This window comes from Polyodon spathula, chromosome 20 (assembly GCF_017654505.1).
Source record: "Polyodon spathula isolate WHYD16114869_AA chromosome 20, ASM1765450v1, whole genome shotgun sequence".
Lineage (NCBI taxonomy): Eukaryota > Metazoa > Chordata > Actinopteri > Acipenseriformes > Polyodontidae > Polyodon > Polyodon spathula.
Window position 1 is genome coordinate 5,290,357 of NC_054553.1, and position 22,639 is coordinate 5,312,995.

The window sequence follows — 22,639 nt, forward strand, 5'->3', positions numbered from 1 at the left end:
TGCTGTTGTAGAAAGCTGTTACTTGGTCGCTTCATTGGTAACAAGGTACAGTTGGGTAGCTTATTGCACTGGGAATGAGCCTGCTTTGCTGATCATGTTGTACATGATTCCCTTTCAGAGAATTCTCACAAGTACCAAACAATGGCATGAAGTCATGAAAGTGCTGGGGGGAATATTATATATATATATATATATATATATATATATATATATATATATATATATATATATATATATATATATATATTTTTTTTTTTTTTTTTAAACATTTTGTCGTCTTTTATTTCTCAAAGGTTCTGCTTTCTACAAGTGGATTTAAAAAAAAAAATCTTGCCCTCTCATATACAGCTTAAAGCAAAAGTGTTTATGTGATTTGAAATAAATTCATTTTAAACCGCTTTAATGGCGTGTCCTGGGGATTGAGCAAAACATCACTTGAGCAATTCATTTCAGAAGTTGTTTTTAATTGGGATATGTCCAGTATACGTAAAAACTTTGAGGTGAACTTGAGCAAGCTGTTCAGGGCTGAAGTCAGCAAAGGGGGGAGGAACAGACCGAAATATTATCATTGACTTAATTAGGCCAAACCATTATTATTGATGTTTACGCATTTTCACACTTAAAATGTAGAACAGCAGCTGGAGTGCTCCCTAAGCATGAAACACCCATACAACATTGTAGAAGGAAAAGGACTATATTTTAACAAAATGTATTGTGAAGCATGTGTATACATATATACATATATCTAGATCATCAGCTATTTGTACTTTAATGGTAGTTGATGTCTCAGGATGCTTAAGGGTCATTCCACGCCAGAAAAGGGACATTTCGTTGCCCGCCCATCTCAGATTTTCCTAGAAAAATTCACCTGCGGATGTTCTTACATGCTGAGTTCATTTTTTTAAATGTCTCCTTCAACCTGTGACCTTGCAAAGGGCAACCTAAAGTGAGAAAGGGACCTTGACCAGAAAAATTACCCTGGGTGCAATTTAGATGCTAGCATCATCAGTAGCACCTCGATCTACTCATATTGAACAGGGCTTTTCAGAAAATAAATAAATACTAGGAACACCCTTCTCACTTCTGTCAAATTGCCAGATGAGGGGCAACTTTACCCTGTAGGGGATGTGGGTCCTAAAATGTAAGTATTGCTGTAGGACCCTTAGGTACCAGTCTTTCAAATTCTGTGGAAAAACATTTGGTTTCAAGTCCCACCACTAGTCATTAAACCCCCTTGAAATCTGAATTTTTGCTATTTGTACCAAGTTTAGGCTGTAATAACTTGGGTGGGGGGACGCCAAAAAATTACACAAACATATGTTTGGGTAGATGTTCATGAGTTCTAACAGCATCAAGCAAAATATGTTGTTATCCAGGGATTTTGGAGTTTTTGCAGATTTTTGAAGTTGCATTTGTCATGCATTCAAGCGTTGCATATGGCCACTTGATGAGGCTAAAGTGCAGCATAATTCTATCCAAACTGGCTATTTCTTCAATTTTGCCTTCTCTGAGGATTGATGTGGAAGAAAAAGTAACAGTATATGCTTCCACTGGTACTAGCTTGGAGCCAAGGGGAAATGAACTTGTGTGGGACTTGGGACTTTTTTTGTTACGATGACACCAAATGAAGCAAAACCTTTCTTAGTGGCTATCATTTCTGAACTCGGCATGTCTGAAACCCCCCAGGTGAATTTTTCTAGGAAAATCTGAGATGGACAGGCAACGGCACTGGTTGAGTTGGCATGGAATGACCCTTAAACTGAATATCAGTTTTCAGAGTTTAATACAAGGTCAGCTAAATAATCACCTTACACAATGTATTTCAGCTGAAACATTTCAGATATTGCATATAGAGCAGAGGGCATTGATGTACTGCTCTTAAAAGAAATGGTTTTGTATTTGGTACAATACCGATGTACTTCTGAAAACCTGTGTTATCTCACACTAAAGGTTTAATAGCAATTTACTATCTCCTCTGATTTTGATTCCTGTTTTTTAGATGGACAAGTATCTTTTTTTTATTAATAAATTAATAATTTAAATATGAATCTGATATTATGGTCTTTTGTTTATTTTTTAGATTGATCTAAGCTTCAAAAAAATGAAAAGAACATGAATGAACATGGCTTTAAAATGTGTAAACTGTGGCTCTTCACTGAATTCCAATTAGAGAAAACATGACTGCAGAGTTCAGTGACTTCTCAGTGCTCTTAATGCAGAACTTGTTGTTCAGCTGCCCCAGAGTTTAAGTGTGTGTCACAGATGGCAATAAGACTCCCATTGCACAGCAGCTTTGTCCGCATTTGGGCATATTTTAATGTAATTTGAACCTACTTAGTAAAACTGTGGAGAAACCCTTTTAATTACCGTAAAAAACTGTGTATAAGTCACACCGGGTGTATAATTCCCCACCCCACACCCCCCCCCCCCCCCCCCCCCCCCCCCCCCCTAAGTTGCTCCCAACCCCCCCCCCCCCCCCCCCCTTTTTAAGACCCCTTAAAAATACCTAGAAAATAGACTTATACAAAGGTTTCTGACTGTAAAATCACCTAGTTTCAAAGTAATAATTCCTCTTTTTAGGGTACCCACTCCTAATACTTTGCCAATTTCCACCCTTGTAGTTTTCATTTATTGAACTGTTATGTTTTAGATGCCCAGTAGATAGCATAGGTGTATTGTGAATGCCTTAATGAGGGTCAGTCAAATAAGTAAGCTTGTGTGGCCGTGGTTCCAGAAAATGGTTAAGAGTCAGGAGATCCTGGGGCAGTGTGTTAATTCTATCAAGCTAGAAAAGTGAATAATGTTCAGAATGTTCAGCCTTTTGATAATTTTAGTCCATGATTAATCATGAAAAAAAAGAAGATATTGCACATTAAGACACAACCTGGGTTTAAATCCATTTCTGTGTATGGGCAACTGTTTGAAAATGCCCAGTGGGAAGTACAGTACATGCTGTCCACCAGTGGCACCTGGTTCATTTAAACACACTAGAGCACACTGTAAAATAAAATTACTAATGCTGAATCTTGGAAACAGATAGTACTGGTCACAGGTATCAAACTCTCCACTACCGTACAAAAAATACAGATGATAAAAAATGATACAGTTGAACAAAGTTATTTAAGTGTAAATTATGTTTTAGAATTTAAAATTTGGTTTTGGCTTCCAGCGAGGTTCATGTAATTAAAATGAAAATAAATAAATGAAGCCAATAATAAGTCACAGTACAGTTGTCTGTGTCTTACATTACACAATGTTTTCAATTTCTTTTTCATTGGTTACTGCTGGCTGATTCTGTTGGCACACCTTCACCCTTTTCCAGGATCTCCGCTGCCTTTTAATATGTTGTGTTACCCTGCAGGCCGCAGTACTACAAGGTGATTGAAGAATGTGTTTCCCAGGTCGTGCTTCACCGCAGTGGGATGGACCCTGACTTTGCATACCGAGGGAGGCTGGACATTGACCTCACTCACCTTGTTGGTATGTCTTCAGATCCGTTGAGGTGGTTTAAGGACACCTTGGTTTTTGGATTTGACAGTGACAGTGCTATTTTCCGGTGTCTTTGTTAAAGTTCAGATCTCTGCTACCGAACCATTCCTTTTCTTTACACGTGAACTATATTTGGGCAAGGCAGTCCTGTCAACAGCACAGTCCAACTCTGTTTGAGGTCCAGAGGATGGCTTGTCCCTGGTACCTCCAAACATCCTCGTGCACTCACTGCTCTGCCCTATCCAAGGTTTTTATTGCTACAGGATATTGTCACAGTGACTGAATAGTGATGACCATGCTTATTTTTACCAAAAAAATCTGCTTAAAGAGCTGCAAACCAGCAGCATATGTTCTAAAGTATGCCACAGCTGGCTTAATTAAATCATAAGTACATGCGATATTAATTACTGGCTGATTATTTAAAATCTTCACAGCATTATTTCTTTTTTTTTTTTTTTTAATTCTAATAACTTTAATTTAAAGGTAAACTTGTTAATCTAATCAACCAGAGCAGCTGAATGACTTCTTATTAAAATGCAGTTAAATGCATAGGCAGGTTTGAAGGAGATGTTGACTTTTAAAGAAATGTATGGGCTAGGAAATGCATACTGTGATCTGTAAGAATAATAAAAACAATTATTATTATTATTATTATTATTATTATTATTATTATTGCAACCTGCTTTATTAATTCAGATCTCAGCAGTGAAATGCAGTTCTATGCATATGCATATTCATTTTGCTTTTTGTTTGATATAGCCTGACAAAGTATTGTATAGTATTGCTCTTGTTCATTTATGTGTTGTATTTATTTATTGTTAATTCCCTACAGATATGTGTGTGGATAAAGCAAAAGTGGAAGCAAGTGAACAAAAGGCATCCGATTTTTCCAAAAAGGTAAAGCTATTAATCCTCAGCTCAGACAATTGGTATTCTATGAATACATCCCAATCGAAATATTTTTTCCTAAGCTCAGAGACAGAATATTGATCACTTTGCTTTGATCAATAACTGGCAGCATACGTACATGATCTGTATCAGTATTACATGGATCAATATTGATGTTCCAAGACTATTGTACTTATTTGTTGTACCTCATAGAGTTATTTCCAAAATGAGCAGACAAAATCTCTAAATGTTTTAGACCACTCTTCGCAATGTCAGTGATTCCTAGAGACAGAGAGAGACACACACAGAGACACATGCACACAAAAACAAACCAAAATAAAACAAAATGCTTCTCTTCCTTTCCCTGTTTAGAGGGCAAATGTGTATTGGTACATGTATCCTTTTTTTCAACCACTGGAGCTGATTCTAAAAAGACTGCTACTGGATTTCTGAAGGGGGGTGGCATAAGAAGCCTCACTATTACCAACCCCCCCTCTACACAAAAAAAAATAAAAACAATCCAGTTTGTGTTTTTAGCCATTACGTTTACATACTTGGGTAACCTTGGAAACGCTTGGCTTGGAGTCTGAAGTAACTATGCACTGTTAAGCTATATTGGTTGTCTCCAACACCTAAAGCACATGGGTCAAGAATTAGTCAGTATTTCATAATACAGTTTCCATAACTACACCCTTTACAATGATATAGTATTTAATGCTTAAAGTAAGTTTCAAAACAAACAGTTCATGTGTTAAATGCAGTGTACCAATTTTAAGATACAGTAACTCTATCACTTGTCTTTCATTAATTAATAATACCATCTCTTACGTTAAGTTGTTCCTTATTTTAGCTGGCTTCCCAATTATATATTTTTTGTTCATGCTAAATACCTGTAATACACATATGAAATTAGTTAATGGACTTATTTTGAAGTGGTGTTTTTTTTCCCCCTGGGGAGGTATTAGGCTTATGGAATAGATAATATTTCTGCACAAACTGATAGTAGCTATGGATGCAACAAGCAAGCACACAACTGTTAAGGGCAGATTTAGCTCCCAGATGAAAGGATTCAAGCGCTGTCATCTGTGGCAAATGTCAGGGAATGTTTCAGGTGTCCACCAAGCATGTTAACGGAGAAGGGAGCCTTGAGGTGGCAGGGAAAACACTGGTTTGACGCAGGTCACAAGGTTGGGGCCGTCACTGAAAATGAAAACCAAGGGGCACAATAAGCAAGCAACCGGATAGGGGAGAGGGGTAAAGAAAGTCTTTTGATCATATTGCATTATCTGTCCTGTTTAAAACCGCCCCAAGATGATTTAATGTAGTGTAAAGATGGATGAGTGTGTTTGTTGTGTTGATCGTTGCAGTTTGATGAAGAGTTCACAGCTCGACAGGAGGCGCAGGCTGAGCTCCAGAAACAAGAGGAGAAAGTCAAAGAGCTGGAAGCACAGATCCAGACACTGCAGGCCCAGGTAATGGGAATATAACATCTAGACTTCATGTCATTACACAGGACTGCTGCTTACCATTCTAAAAATGTGTCTGCTTGGAAAACCTGAATACTAGATTGCATCCAATAACTTTTATTTGGGAATTTTAAAGTATAATGTGTTAATAATAATAATAATAATAATAATAATAATAATAATAATAATAATAATAATAATAGCATTTGTTAGTAGCACAAGCAACTTTAAAAAAAAAAAAAAAAAAAAAAAAAAAAAAAAAAAAAGGGGGTGGGGGGGGTGGTTACGCAAATGTCAAAGTGGAATCCTATAGATTAACAGTTGCTATTTCCTGGGACTTAATTTCTGTCCAGGGGTCTTGCTGCACCATATGACCCACCCCACAGGCAGTCTATTCCAGGATGCAGCATTTCAAATTAGTGATATTGTCTGAAGTTTCCTTTTGAGTGAGCCCCCTTTCCCTGCCCTTTCCCTATGAATGTAAGTCCAGATACATTTCAGTAGCTAGGCGACAAAGTGTTAATCCCAAGGTATTTGCAGAGCCTAATATACAGTAGTGATCATTCAACTGAAATGGGAGCCAGGCTGTGAACTCCCAAATGAACAATAAAAAAGCAACTCTCTTTATTAGAAATTATTTTGTTTCAGTTTCCCAGCATTGCATTATTAAACTAGGGATATTGTCTTACAATTTTGGTCTTTGCTTACATTGTTCTCTTCCTATGAAGAAAAATAAACCCCCAAAAACCCAAAATCTGATATACCAACCACAGAAAATGCGTGCAATGCTTAACCCAATTGTATATGGTCTGATCTGCTTGGAGACAAAGCGGCAGTTTACTTTTGCTCTTATTAAATTTGTCTTTTGCAGATAAAACCTTCAGTTGAAATATGATATTGCTTCTTTAGCCAAGAGAGCTTTTAAAAAAGAAAGACATTTAAATAATACGTATGCCCCATGTTGCAGCCAGCCAATGACCCACACAGTACCTTCAACAGGTTTACTCAATGAAAGTGGCTGCTGTCACAATTCCTGCCTTCTAAGTTACACTTGTTATTGATTCTGTTAAAAAAAACAAAACAGTCAGCTCTGTATGGCTATTGGAGTATGTTGGGGTTTGTGTTTCTAAGTGGAATATGCGGTGCAGCCACGCAGTACAAAGCATTTAATCAGTCTGTGTGCAGCACTTCCTCCCCAGTTCATCTCAGTAAGGACCTTTGTCACCACTTGTTACCAGGTCTTTACGTGAAGCTCACTCATCACTCACTCTGCATACCAACAGCTGCTCCACATATTCACGACTCAATTTCAGTTAAACACTGCTCTGTCCATCACTTTTCCTACCTTATTCCGAAAAGGGAATTTCACTCATTGCAAACGCTTTGACCCCCCCCCCCCCCCATGTAACCTGTCTGTATCTCTCTGTCTTTTCCTCACTCACCGTGCATCCTCGTTGTTTTCATTGGTCTTCTTATTCACTGTTCATTGCATTGCATCCATGTCTTTTTAGTCAAACACAGTACATTAGCACAGCCAGAGTGGCTTAAAAACACCTCCACAATCAAATCTAGCTCTGGTTTAGAACTAGGTGAAGTGGTGTGCCCGAGGTAGCATAGGGCAGGGGATGCATTTCATTTAGTTGTTACTGTAATACATGTCTTTTAACACCTTATTTAAATATACATATCAATCAGTCATTCAGTATACCATTCATACCAGTCAATAAACGCACAAATCGTGGCTGTGTAGCCTACATTTGTATTATTCTGCACTTTGTCATACTTTAAATAGTACACAATGTTTTTGCTATTCTTAAAGTTCACAAATTACCAGCAATATAAAATAACATTTACTTCAGTTGCTGTCTGCATTCTTCTAGTGTAAGTCATGTAAATGTTATTCACAGACAAGTAATCTACTTAAATTAATAGTAGAAGTTACAGTAGGACCAAATCGTCACCAGTGATAGATGTATGGGTGTTTTAGAAAAAAAATGTTCTGGTGAATTGATGGACAGCTTGTGATAAGAAGATTGCATCACAAACATCTAGCCAGCAGAGTGGCGTTCTACCCTTTTCAATGGGCAATTCAAAAGCACAACATTATGGGGCAGCTGCAGTTTAAACAGAAAGGTCTCATTCAGTTTAAAAATACAGATTGATTTTGGAGTTGAATAAACAGAGTGGGTGCATTTTCTCATTGAGTAGTCCGTATTTCCGTTACTTTGTTAACACCATCACATGTGTACTGTGTACTCTTTTGTGTACCTCAATAAAGATGAGCTTTTAAATTAATTTAGAGTCAGGGATTCAGTACTCGGGTCTCGGAGACTTTAAATATTGAATTCCATTTATTTAATTAGATGTACTCTTTTTGTGCTCAAGGTTAAGATAGTATACAAATATAATAGCTGGTAGACTACATATATGTTTTACTAGCAATTCTGTAAGCAACTGTGATGGGGTGCATTGGCAAGGAGACTCAGAGACCAGAAACGTTGCAGTTAAGTGCTTAGGCACATTTATTTACACTTACAACACATCAAAAAACAAACCCCACACCAGCAAGCACCGTCCTTTCACCATCATTAAACTCTAAACTAACACCCATGATCACCCTATGTATACACCTATGGCTGGAGCCTTAATTAATCATTTAATCTCTTATTCAATTCACAGCTCCAGCCACATCCTCACGTGCTTTTGCGGGGAGGAATTTAACCCTCTCCCTGGCAGGGCTTTCACTCTGCCACACTGCCACAGCAACATTTGTATTTTGTGTAAATATGCACAATTATGTTCCATTTAAAACAGTTTGACTAAAATAAAGAGGAGGGACATGAGGTTGCAAAGTATTGAAACACAGAAGCACTAAAAACTAGCAGAGAAGGAAATAAAATGTAATATTTACTTTTTTGAGATTTTAAAAGGAGCACTTTTCTGCACTGCCTGTGGGGAATGTAAACTCAAATAAAGACAGATTTTGTAATGTGGACTTCCCATGTAAATTAATTTCCTTTTAGAATTAATTTGGGCACAGAAGCTAAATTAAGTCTTGCAGTGGGAGATATAGTTTTTTTGGTTTGTTTTGGGTTTTTTTAGTAACACAGCTAAGTGTTTTAAAGAGTAGAACACTTGGCTTTCAGTGATGTCAATAGTTAGAAAATCTTGTTTGACTCCCATTAATAACATAGTTATCGTACTTATGTTATGCAGTCCTTTGCTACACAGGCAGATATTTCATAGGAGAAGCGTGCTGTGCTTTGCAGCGGATTCTCTAATGTATGGACAGCTTAAATGAAAGTACTGTACATTTGGAATACAGCACCTGACTGTAGGAAAAGGTTATTTCTCGTGTTGTACTGCTGTATGAAATGTTGAAATCCAGGGAACCACAAAAACGTCATTAATCTGAATGGGAGTTTGTAATAGTTCACTACTCATTTAAACCTACTTGATAATTTTTTCTGCTTACTACCTGCCTATTCCTAACGTTATATGCCTCCTGCTGCCTTTTGAATTAGATGTACTGTATTCTCTGCTCTTCGCTGTCTGAACTGCCTCCTTGCCTGTCTGTGTGTCTGTCTTATACCTATCTAGCTAGCTACTGAGAGAAGCAGGCAAAAAGAGGTGCCAAAGAATGCATGTGAAACAGATGGTGGACAGGTGGGTGTTATTCTGTAAAATAATTGCAACACATTTTGGATCCCAAGCTTTTTTGTTGGTTTGTTTTGCAACCTGTTCTCTCTTTCTTTGCACAGTTTATATCTCTTTAAACAGAAGTCAAAGTACACCTCCACACAAAACTTGGGGAATATTGGAGTATTTAAAGGGTACATAAGGACCTTTTTATTTTATTGTGTTACACGTTCCCATGTGTTGCTACAACTGTGTACGTAAGATGACGCAGTGTAAACAGGTGATCAGGTAATGCAGAGAAGACATTGTCAGAAGTGGTGGTGGGGTTTACTTTGACTGATGCATTGTATGTACTAGTGCAAACTCTCATAAACACACACATACACACACTGTACATCTGCAATGGACTGAGCCTCTATGCAGTGACGATCTTCATTACATCCGTCCCCCCAATATACAGTACGTATAGCACTTTGAAAAGCTAAATATCCATCAACTTGCCTCTGTCACGGATCCATATTTCTGGAAATTTAGCTTTAGTTTTGAATAAGTACATTTTTATCGAATTCCCGCTTTTTGAGCGGGAATAGGAACAGACAGAATAATTAACTATTTTTGTGTGCCACAGCAGTCTGTTAAGACTTCAAACCCATGCAAAATAAGGTTGAAATCCCCCACAGCTAGAAGGTGATTTTGTTAAATGCCAGTTCAGTTCCCCTTCTCTGTCTTCTGAGTTTCAGCTTGAAGGATTGACTCCTTTTGGGACAGCCTGCCCTGGGTTAGCCACAGGCATCCTCTGGCATTAGTGGTCTGACAACTGCACACACTGTCACTCGGTGTGCCATTTGCTTTTGCACATCACTGTAATTCAAAGACAGCTGTAATTTTAACTAGAGGTTAGCCTGTGAGAGGAATTGTAGTGAAATCCTTGTTAGCCAAGGCTGAAAGGTGAGTTGGAAATCCCCTGAAAACTAACAACCAAAGTTGTTGTTGTTGTTGTGTATAGTTCCTATAAAGCTAACAGGACTTTAGCATCTAAACTTACATTTCAGGAAGATATCCAGTCCATGATAAACAAAACCTGCCTACATGCAAGATGACAGCTTAGTCAACTGTTCTATGAACAAAAGCAATAAAAAAGACCATAGTTTACTCTTGGTGGGTGTTTTAGATTCGGATTTAGACAACCTGTTTAGATAACAGGTGCCCAGTTCTGGTCCTGAAGGAGTCATTCCACTCTGTGTTTAATAGGTGAATTAATGCATTAAGTAAGACTTGGATAGATATGTAATTGGTTCGATTTAAACAATTTTGAACATGGTTAAAGCAAACACTGACTGGCTTGCTCACCCCTGGTTAGATCATTAAAATATACCCCAATTAATATCTTTAAGTGCCAAAAAGAAACAAGCTTGCTAAACATCAATTTCTGATTATCAGGAAAGGTTTGTTAAGTATGCTAAGTTCCCACTTAATTTCCTGACTCATCATTGCATGTGAAATCCTATTTGCAGTTCTGCTTCGTAGTGCCCTTCTGCTCCTATGAAAGGGTTAACTGTTTTGCTGCCTTTTGGTAGTTACTGCTTGCTGAAGGCTATGTCTTGTTAATCAGGAGCCTAAATGAACAAGCTAGTTAATGTATTAGCGGGAAAGGGCCATTAGGAAGAGAGACTTGCCCCATTTTTTGACTCCTGCTACCAGCAATCAATGCCTGGATATGGTTAGCAATGCTCTTCGAAAAGTGTTATTCTTGCATTCACACAAATTCACACACAAAAAAACAAAACAAAACAAAAAAACGCTCACACAAGAGGAGCCACTCTGTGGTGTGAGGTTGAAAGGCCAACACGCTTTGGTTGGAAACAGTTGCAAAGATGATGTACAACCTTTGGGTTGTAGTAACAGCTGATTAACATTCTGTTTGCCAGGGGAGGGGGCGCACAAAGAAGCATGGCACGCTGTAGAATAATAAACTTGCCTCACCGATTCAGTGAGCCAGTGAAAATGATGCTAATTTGCTTTCATACTCCGGCATTATTCCTAAAAAAGAAGCTGGAACACAGTGACACAGAGGTTGACAGATGAGTAAGCATTCTTATATGTCGGTGTTCAGGAAACCTGACACATTACATTTCCTAAACAAAATGAGAATCCTGAGGCACTAATGTTTACATGCATTGTGTTTGTAATTATACTGTGTGTGTGTGTGTGTGTGTGTGTGTGTATATATATATATATATATATATATATATATATATATATATATATATATATATATAAAAATCTTGATATTTTTTAAACTTACTATCTTTACCTAGTGTTACAGCTTTGTGAAGATATATAACTGGATGTCTAACCAAAAGGTCCAGTCACTCTGAGAGAGTAGAGTAGGAATTGAGAAAATCATCCATAACGCTGCAACATTTGAATTCAGATCCATTGAGAGTCTGTTCTTCCTTGGAGTGACACCAAGCAGCTCAGTGTACATGTGTTTTTCAGGGCCAAGACACACTGCTTATTCATGAGACTTACCAACTAGAGTGTGTAGTGTAAAGCCTGTACCTCAAACACTTGCATTAAGACTTCTATCTTGCAACCTTAAATATCGTCTTTCATTCCGTGATCTATTACATGTTGCACATTATTGCCTGTCTAGTGAGGTGCTGATCTCATGAGTAAAGACAGCATTCCAAAGCTTAAAAACTCCACTCTGAGCCCTTCTTATCTGTCTCGTCACCTACCCAGCTCATCCACTAGTCGACTGACCTAGTTTCCCATCCACAGGTCTGTTCGCAAGGTGGAGATATATTAATAATGGTACCTTTGAGCGTTACCCTTTGGCTCGCTGTTAGGAAAAAAGATGCTTGTAAATGTGCCTGTCATGTTAGCTGCTCGTTTATATAAATTCATCCACGGCTCAGGGAGTAGAGCCCAAGGGAGCAAAGGATTGGCCTAAAAACGCAGACACTTTTATCATCCCACAACAGAATAGGGCAGGGGAAAAAATGTAACAGCCTTTAAATAAAAATTTAAATTTAAAAAAGTTTTACTTTTGGAAATACCCAGGTCTTGTAGTTTTGTGTTTTCTTATGTATTATTATTATTATTATTATTATTATTATTATTATTATTATCATCACATTTTTAAGGGTTCAGGCATTTAACTAAATTCTACCAGCACTGTGTTATAGAAAAGACATTTACACATTCCCTTTGCCACTTTTCTAAATGTTACACAAATCTGCATATTATTATTATTATTATTACATGAATATATTAGACACATTAATACCCACAGTCTAGGAAACAGCTGCTCTAGGATTCTCATGGATGTTTCTTTTTCTTCTCTAGGTTACCAGTGCTGAAGCAGGATCCCACCCCCGACCCCCCACCTAGGGTGTGGGGAGGGGGTGGAGGTCCTCCACGGGGGGGAGGGGGTCCTCCTCCCCCACCTCCCCCAGGGGGGAGGGGGTCCCCCTCCCCCTCCTCCTCCCCCCCTCCACTGCGGGATTCGCCCCCCACCACCACACCCCACCGCCACCCCCAGGGGGTCCAGGGGCACCCCCACCTCCACCCATGTTCGGAGGTCCCCCCCCACCTCCTGTTATCAAACTGCCTTATGGACTCAAGCCTAAGAAGGTGTACAAGCCTGAAGCTCCCATGAAGAGAGCTAACTGGTCCAAGGTATTGCATGATATTGTTATGTTCTTTTTTTTTTTTTTTTTTTTTTTTTTTTAATTTAGTCATCTCCATTTTTTTTTTTTACTCTGTATCCTCGGCTCACTGCTCGTAACCCCCCCACCGACTCTGGGAACGGAGGCTGGAGCATGCGTCCCTCGAAACGTGCTCCTGTCAATCCATCATTTTTCGCACTGCGGATCCACAGTGAGGCCACCAGACCTATAGCGCCGGCAGACAACACAGATCTGGTGGCTCCACTGCAGAACCACAGACGCCCTGTCGGCCACAGGGGTCGCTGATGCGCGGTGAGCCGTGGATTCCCCTGCCCGATCTAAGCCCTCCCTACCTGGGCAGTGCTCGTCCAATTGTGCGCCACCCCCTAGGAAAGCCTGGTCACGGTCGGCTGTGACATAGCCTGGACTCGAACCTGCCATCCCCAGACTATAGGGCACATCCTGCACTCCACATGGAGCACTTTTACTGGATGCACCCCTCAGGAGCCTCTGTTGGGTTTTTAAGATAAAACTATGAGAGAATCAAGTAGATAAACTTTTCTGGTAATGTTAACACTGTATTAGAATAAAGGTGTTAGCCGAAATGTTTGTCTAGTGTCAGACATTGTGGCTTTAATGCTGGCCTACTTTAAATGTCAGGTGTATACAGTGTTATACACTATAAGCGCAAATTGCAATTTCCACGTGCCACCTGTCCATGCATTGCATATAAAATCTAAATGTAATAAATCATGCACAAGGAACACGCTGTACCATTGTGAATGTGAAGATTTTTTTATTTATTTTTTTATACTCTCTAAACTAATAATGCTGTCTTTTGCACCCCAGGCAGTTTCTCTGCTTTCAATTCATTTTGTTTCGATATCAAAGCTGGAACATATGGGCTGAGGTAATTGTTTTATACAGTAGTTTCTCGGTTCCTCAAGTTCTTCTTTTGCATAGGACAGTCAAGTGCAGCACACCAGGTCTAAGGGTCCTGTCTGGTTTTGTATGGGAAGCTGAAGAAAAATACATTCGTCCTGTGAGAGTATCAGTGTCTGATATACAGTTTCCAGGTTGAAGTCCATAGTTATAGCTACAGGTCAACATCCGTTAAAGTCTTCTATTATTGTACATACATGTATATTAAAACAAATTGGGGTCAGATAGAAAACAGCCCTTTCTCTGAGTGGAAAAGACAAGCCACTGAATGTCTGCACATCTTTGTTAGCCATGCTAACTTGTATATAACACTGTTAACAAAATAGCTACTGTGTAATGACTGAATTTATATTGAACTATATTGAAATTGTAGGTGTCATTGCAATCCAGGCAAACAGTATTTGTAGTCTACTGCATTTTCTTTTCTTGAACAGTTAGTATACAACTTCACTGTGATACATCTGCCCTTGCTGTTGTGTATCATGATTATAAAGCACTCACATAAAAGAGCTTATGCTATGTACTTGTCAATCATCTGCTTCTAACCCAGGACTGGAAGATCTAAAAAGCTGTCTAACAAGGATGAGCAATACTTGAAGATAATACCCTTAAGGAATAGAAGGAAGACAAGCGTTAAATTGACAACAGAACTGGCAGAAGGCACAGGTGTTGTTGTCCATCCATCAACAGTCCAAAGCACCTTTGACCATTGTTCTGTAGTCCAATTTCTGTGTTGTTGTGCATATTTTAGCCTTTTAGTCTTGTTCCCCTTTCTTAACAGAGGTATTCTTACTGCAACACATCCTTTAAGTCCTGATTTCAAGAGTGATTTGATTTGATGGAAAACAACACCTGTGCCTTTTGCCAGTTCTGTTGTCATTTCAGCTTTTGTCTTTCTATTCCTTAAGGGTATTATCTTCAAGTATTGCTCATCCTTGTTAGACAGCTTTTTAGATTTTACAGTCCTGGGTTTGTCAATTACAGATGATGTTTCTTTGTATTTGTTGATTATGCTTCGGATACCACACCTTGAAAATTGAGTGATGCAAGCTATTTCACTCAATGTTTTTTCCTTCTTTATGTAAGTCAAGGTTGTTTTAATAGCTGCTTGAACAAAACACGTTATTTAGCATCAAAATTCCAGAGATTTTTATAATTATAATAATATTAGCAGCATTTCACTAAGGATTCAAATTATTAGAACCCCCCCCCCCTCATTTATTGTATTATCCTTTGGTCTTGTTTTTACTTTTTAGGTTAGGGTTTGATACAACAAAGAATGCAGCAGAATAAATACATGATGTAGCGATGGAGCACTTATTATACATATTGAAAACAACCTATTTCACATGCACATAGAGCAGGGATACAAGAAAGTAGGAGTGATACCATGTGAATAACTATTACTTCACTTTAAAATAAGTAAATACATAAATCTAACCCCTATATATTTTTTAAAGTTATCTTAAATGGAAATTAAAGCAATTTAATCTGCATTTAACAAGTTGTGCTTAGAACTTATTGAACACCCCTTGTCAATATGTGTACTCAATAGGTATAGTGCTATACAGTATACAGTGTTACTGTATAGCAATTGAGTGTTTTGTGTACTATGCACACCAGCTGAGAAACCTCACCACATTGATTTGTTTATCTCTAGATTTCTCGCATTACTTGCAAGGTGTCCGCTGTGGAATGCACACATTTAAATATATACATATATGCCTAGTTAAATAAAAAATTAAATATGATGGATACAGCTTTTTCTCTTTGACAGAAGGGTACACATCTGGTGATTTTGTGCTGTCACGGTATACTTCAAATCTTTATCCGCTTCTAATTGGAACTGATGTGGCAGAAGCATACATTTAGCAATATCTTTACCCGTCCATAGTGACAGGCCAGAAGTTTCCAAGGTAGCAGGCATTGCTTTTTATAGCTCTCGCTTCTCTTTAAATCTCCCACTGGAGACCCTTCCATCTGCAACAAGGAAGAAAAAAAATGCACTGAAAGTTAAAGCAGCCAAGAGCGATAAAGTGCAGAAACAATTTTTTTTTTTTTAAGCATGTAACTGATTTTCAAGCAGCCACACTTGAGATTGTAGCCTCAAGGTGTTGTAATGTAATTTCTCCTATGGTTAGAACACCTACCCTTGGGAAGAGAACAAGTTTACGGAAAAGTAAATGATTGCTCAGCCTGTGTCTGAGGCCAATGGAACAGCATGAAATCTGGCAAGAACTTGTGCTCTGAACCCCCTGTGGACAGGACAACAGGTTTACAGCAGTTAAAATAGAACAATGTTACTGTTTTCAATATGTTTTCTTCAGATAATTTGATAATTACTTAGGAATATCAGTTTTAAAGCACTTTAGAGAAGCAGTTAATAGTCCAGCTGAAACATGCATTTCTTGTGTTTTATTATTTTGAGAAAGTTGTTGCAGCTGACCTGGGGCTATGTTAGAGTAGTTTTTTTTTTTTTTAGAAAGTAGGATACACTTTAGGACTGCAGAGGGGATTCATCAATATAGAGCATAAGATGCTATAATTAGTTCTGGGGAACTGGTTTGGAATAGATATGAACTACTTGCTGTGAGTGTGTTTGAGGGACTGATTTAGTGAGTTTGTGTCGGCTTGCCTGTTTTGCACTTGTTTGTGTCTGCAGTATGTGGGGTTTAGCTACTGTCATATGTTGGATATGTTTAGATTTGGTATTTAACCTAGTTTTGTATTACTTGCCTGTAGGTGTGTTTTTTTTTTTTTTAATTCTTGGCAAAACCAATGATTGTCCATTGTTCCAAATGTTTAAGCATATTTATTTTTATATAAATAAATCAGATTAGGCCCTTTTAGTCCTTTTTTTAGGCTCCTATTAAGCACTTAAGTACAGACTTGCAATGCTTCTGTATTTCTTAGTGAGTGCTTGGTCTGTATCAGTTATGTGTTCTGATAGTTTAGTCTTCAGATAGATCCCTTTTAAAATGTGGTTCTTATTGACCGATGCAGTGAGCACCTGTGATAATTAATATTTTAGTTTCCACCCATGCTTATGAATTTGTGCTATGTCTTGTAACTTTAAAAAGCCTACATGCCATTTAAGGGTAGAAAACAAGTTTCCTGGGGGGGGGGGGGAGTCAATAGTCTGATCATTCTCGCTCATAGCTACTGTAAACTCAGTGCTGTTTATTTTTCATGCCCCTTTCATTGCACATGTCAGGTTGCCTTTAAAATGTTGACATAGTGATCGGACATGTGTGCACCATTTAAAAAACAAAACAAAAACAAAAAAACATTGCTCTTTAATTACAGCTTGTCTATCAGTCATGAAAAGTGAGCTTCATATAATTAAAGTTGTGCACTGGACAGATCCAAACATGTCTTCTACTTTTAATTTAGATCTTCAGGCCCCCCCCTGAACCGTGGGCCTCATTAGTACCTGCAAGAAATAACTTATTCACTTGTGCGTTAACTATGCAAATTCTGCAGTTTCCATATCTCAGAGATACTCTTTCATACACAGCAGTTTTTTCCCTGATGGACCTGACTTGCTTGGTAACTACAATGTACTAAATCTTCTTCTTAAAGCAGGAGGTGTTCATGGGCTCTCTGACCTCGAATGTAAGGGGGGTGGGTCAGAATCACGAAGTAGTAAGAAGTCCAAAGTAGCCTGAAGAATAATAAATAATAAAGAAGTGTGACAATGCTTATGGCTCAGTATGTGGCCAGAGGACCAGTGGGGTCCATCCATCCTTGGCATAAAACCGAAATCTCAGCATGGTGTTTAGGGGTGGTATGTGCTTGGTTAAGGAATAAGACAGAGCTTCTCATCCATTCTGCAACGTACACGCTCAAGCCATATTACCTAAAGCTGCTTCCTTGCCCATACCCATCATGGGGGGATGGGACCTTTTTGAAATGGTACAAGCAAAACTGTACACTCTTATAGAACTATTTTCAGACAAATGCATTTTTTTTCACTCTTGCCTGAGGACCTAGCGAGACTCTGCCAAATAAAAAGGAGTTGTTTTCCTGCAAAACCGGCTCATTTGGAGTCGAATGCAAGGTGATAGAAGCCACACTTTTGTCAGCAATGACTGGTAGCTAGCAGAGTTGAAAAGGTCAATACTGAGGCAGGTTTATACTTTTATCTGTTTTAATCAAGGCTACTTCATGAAATTTTTTCTGCCTTGTATTTTGGTTCATGTGCAGGGGAAGTATATTGATTATTTTTCAAACAAAGTGAATAAATAAATAACAAATTAAAAAACCTTTGCAGATTTTATCTCTGTGGGATACAGTGGAGAGGTCTGTTTGTACATATGATTATTCCACTATAACATCTTGAGAACAATTGTTATTGCTTTGCTCATTCTCAAGGGTATCAGAATCAGGAGCATGGTGACCTAATTCTACATGAGGTCTATACTCCGATTGGTTGGACTAATAGAGGCTACACCGTGAATGTTCATAGAGTATTGTAATTATTCCACGAATAAGGTTGACCGGACCCCATGAACATTCTGTTTATATAACAAATTCAATGCACAAATTCAACAGCTAAATTCATAGAATTACTTTCCTATTATCAAGCTCTGCATCTGCTCAGCAAAGTGGCTTGATCTGTTCACTCGGTCATTGAATTTGAGAGCCAGTAAATACATTTTAATTAAATCTGTGGTTTATTATTTGGAACGTGTTAATTGGAGGTAGAACTGCAGACTAGCATCTTCTAATACATTAATTTGGTTGAAGTGCCATGAAAAAGTAGGTCACTGTGAACTACATCCAGAAGTTCTTGTAAGAAGGGTCTGTCTAATAGTTAATAGTTTTGAAGAGCCTTCATCACAGTCTAATTTTCAAGGAAAAGTTTGCCCGAGGGATAGATTACATATGAATATCTTTAAACATTTTGCTATAGATACAAATGCAGCTTCAGTTCATACATAAACAGTCAGTATTTTGCATGTTGATGACTTGTAGAACATGAGGACAACACCACCATCATTAGAGGACTGTTCCATTGTTCATAATTGCTTAATTACAACCGGTACAATACTTATTTGAAATCTTGCAAGAAAAACTTGAAATGGCTAAAATAACACTAATTTTCCCTGGGAGTAGTAAACAATATGGGAGGCACAATCTGAGTTAATCAGATATTTATTCTACATAATTATTCTTGTAACTATATTTCAATAAATAGAACTTGATGCCAAGTGTCTTTGAGTAATTTGTGTTTATGAAGCAGAAAGATTTATTTTGTAGAAGTAGACTGGAAAACAGATACATAATTGAAATCTTGAAGTCTCAAATTGAAAGTGTTCCAGATACATGTTTTTTTTTTCTTCTTCTTTCCAATATAAAATATATCTATACTTAAGTGTTCAATGGCTTTGGTATGCTAATTACTAGCACTGATGGAAAATTGAATTAACTTCCTGTGTAATTTCAGATTGTGCCTCAGGAAATGACAGAAAACTGTTTCTGGATTAAAGTCAAAGAAGAGAAGTTTGAGAGCCCTGATCTCTTCGCTAACATGACCCTCCTATTTGCCACCAAGACCAAAGGTACCCACTTTCTATTTCCTAAAATGCTTGAAATATGCAGTAATGACATGGATTTCCTTTAATTTGATGAAAAGGATGGGTCTTTAATTATTTTTTTCGTTCTGTATGGCCATTTGCTGTATTCCAACATATAGATACTGTAACAGTAGATGTCAAAATGTTCTTTCTTAACCTTACTTGTGAAATGTTGAGGCAAAATTTGTCAGATTTCCAGTACTGTACTTTTCACAACTCTTGACACAAATTAAAACTAAATAAACATAGGCATTGAGCAGTAGGGGGCCAAAATTCTTGCTGTAGTGACACCAGTGAATTGATTTCCCTGTCTGCCTGAAATACTGGTGCTCCAATTACACAGAATCCATTGCGGTGGATCACTTACAATATAGAAGCTGTCTGCCAGTGAACGTGAATCGTAACCTTTAGAGTTCCTCTTTCTCTCTTCATTCTCTATTCATCGCAGTCCTTTGGTCTTTTAGTGTGTCGGCAGATGCTATTTGTTTGTATTCTTAAGAAAAGACATTTAAGCAAGCAAACTAGAGAAAAACAAACGAACAAACCTTCATTACTGCTTAATAGCAATGAAAAGACATCCCTCCTGGCAGCTTTATTTTAAATCTTTGTTGCAATGCGCCTTAGCTTAATGCTGAAATGTTACACCAAACTAACATTGTTGCGAGGCTGACAGCCTTTTGAGTGCTGTCAATTTTACCCCACTATAAGACCCTTTGAACACCTCTACCCAATATATAGAAGGGGGGAGGGAGTCTTCCCTCAACTTACTATCTGAAAACTACATATCTTTGCACATGTGAACAGCTCAGGCTCGGATGGCGAAGTGCTGTAAACGCATGTGGGTGCTGCCACTTTTGATTTAAACAGTCACTCAGATGTATGCTTTTTGTAACATTTTGCAATGTGAAGCAACAGTCACTGTGTATCATGTGGTCTATACTGATCAAATGTGTGTCAGTTACTCAAGTAAAAGGACGTGCCTCATGAGACAAGTCAGTCATGTACACTTTGTCAATAAGACCAATCTTATAAGGCTTCTGTGTACTTTATACCTCAGAGTGCAGAGAAAGTCATTTGGGCATATTGCTTAAGTGCATTAAGGCAGAAGCTACATTAGAGATATTTGAAAGTTTGTGGTGCCATTACTTGTGTACGATCACATTTGATGAATCAGCTAGCCAACAGGTCTTATGGGTTGTGACTGGAATAACCCTTAAAGGCAAGACCTAAGGCGTTTAATTGCACTGTGATTAAGCTAAACAAAGAGCCATATTGTTGTATTTAGCAATAATATTGCATTACAGTTCTCATTTGTTAAATTGCCTACCCTGTGGCTAACTTAATATTATATGACTAAACTAGAGTTATGCTCTCCAAGGGCAAATGTAATTAAATTGTTGCTGAAATTCATATTATAGGGTTCTTGTGATGATGGATCTGTGTTTCTGGTGCTGGTACAGCCTTAAAAAATTACTCTCAATAGTCCTGATATAGTTCCCAATTGTTCTGCTGTGTAGCAACTCAACATTCAGTGATATAATACCCTAATATTGTGCACTCATCCACACTGAAAGGTTATTGGGTAAAGCAAGAATACCGCCAGGATAATGCACATATGTATTTTTTTTTGTAGAGCATTTTAAAATACCTACTTATTTGGGATAACCTTGGATAGGAGGTTGATGCCATCTACTTCTTAGTCAAGTGGACAAACATGTTGGCTGATATTGCAATCCCTCCAATCATGCTGTGGGTATAGAACATATTTAGAAAGTTGCAAAAAAAATAAATATTGCTTTTAAAGTATGAATGTACTTGATTAATAAGTGTGGACAAGGTTTGAAAAGCCTGACTGCACTCTGGCTCACATTTTTGAAAGGAGCCCCTTAGCAGGATGTGTCTAATGTTGTCAAAGGCACTTTTATAAAAACAAAACAGGTCTGCCAAATTATCCAGAAATTATTGATGTTTTTTTGTGCAATTTCTGTAATTTATTTTAAGGATGAAGCTGTTATCAAACAACTCTAATGTAGCAGTGCAATACAGTATGGGCTTCCATTTCTTTAAGGAACAGAAAATGCAACTCATAAGGTTCATTGAAGTTGTTTCGTGGTAACTTTAGCAGTTTGATGTATCTTCCACAATAATCTACATTCTTATCTTTTTTGTGTTGAATGCTTGTGTATCTTATTGCATTTCTTTTTTAGGTTGCAGTATTTTTTTTGACCTGAATCTCTTGCAGAAGGCCTGCATTATAAATGCTTTCTCTGCAGCCCAAGTTTAATAATCCAGGGATAGATAACAGTGTGTGGTGGTTCCAGTTTACCTTGGTTGAAAATGTAATAATCAAGACCTTAAGGATGGTTTCACATCAAGGACATCACCTACCCTTTTCACCTGGTGCTTGCACTTTCAGATTGTCTAGCAGGTTCTTCTTACAGCTCCAGGCAACGTGAAACTGATTTGTTATATATTTCAGCAGAAAATACCTGGTGGAATTGGTTTGGTTTTCTTTCTTTTTTTTTTTTTCTTTTTGTGGAAGGAGATATTGGACATTGCTTACTTGCTGTTAAATAAATCAAAATAATGAAAGTGATCAAAAAGAAAGAAGTGGTGTGATCTTTAAAATTAAACTGTGTGTGTGTGTGTGTGTGTGTGTGTGTGTGTGTATATATATATATATATATATATATATATATATATATATATATATATATATATATATATATATACATACATACATACACGCACACACAATTTAGATGCGCCATACAAACTGCATTAACACTATTGGAAATTACACAAGAACAGTTTTAAACCTATATTTTGTGTCATGCACATACATGGCCTATACTTTAGTTTCACTCACTGAGGAGCAACAAAGAAGGATTCAGGTATTCATTGGTTTTCAAGTCAGTTGACTCCCCGCCGGATCGACTTTGTCTTAAGAAAAGATTTGAAA

General features: G+C 37.8%; 1 protein-coding gene across 1 annotated transcript in view; it reads left to right on the plus strand.

Moving 5' to 3' along the window:
- The window catches only part of LOC121295178 (protein diaphanous homolog 2-like), a 385,994-nt gene that overhangs the window by 136,628 nt on the left and 226,727 nt on the right, over nt 1-22,639 (plus strand). Inside the window, 8 exon segments of the mRNA XM_041219584.1 lie at nt 3,362-3,480; nt 4,322-4,386; nt 5,745-5,849; nt 9,182-9,199; nt 12,850-12,941; nt 12,943-13,009; nt 13,011-13,166; nt 19,548-19,662. Of these exon segments, the coding sequence (XP_041075518.1) occupies nt 3,362-3,480; nt 4,322-4,386; nt 5,745-5,849; nt 9,182-9,199; nt 12,850-12,941; nt 12,943-13,009; nt 13,011-13,166; nt 19,548-19,662 (737 nt within the window).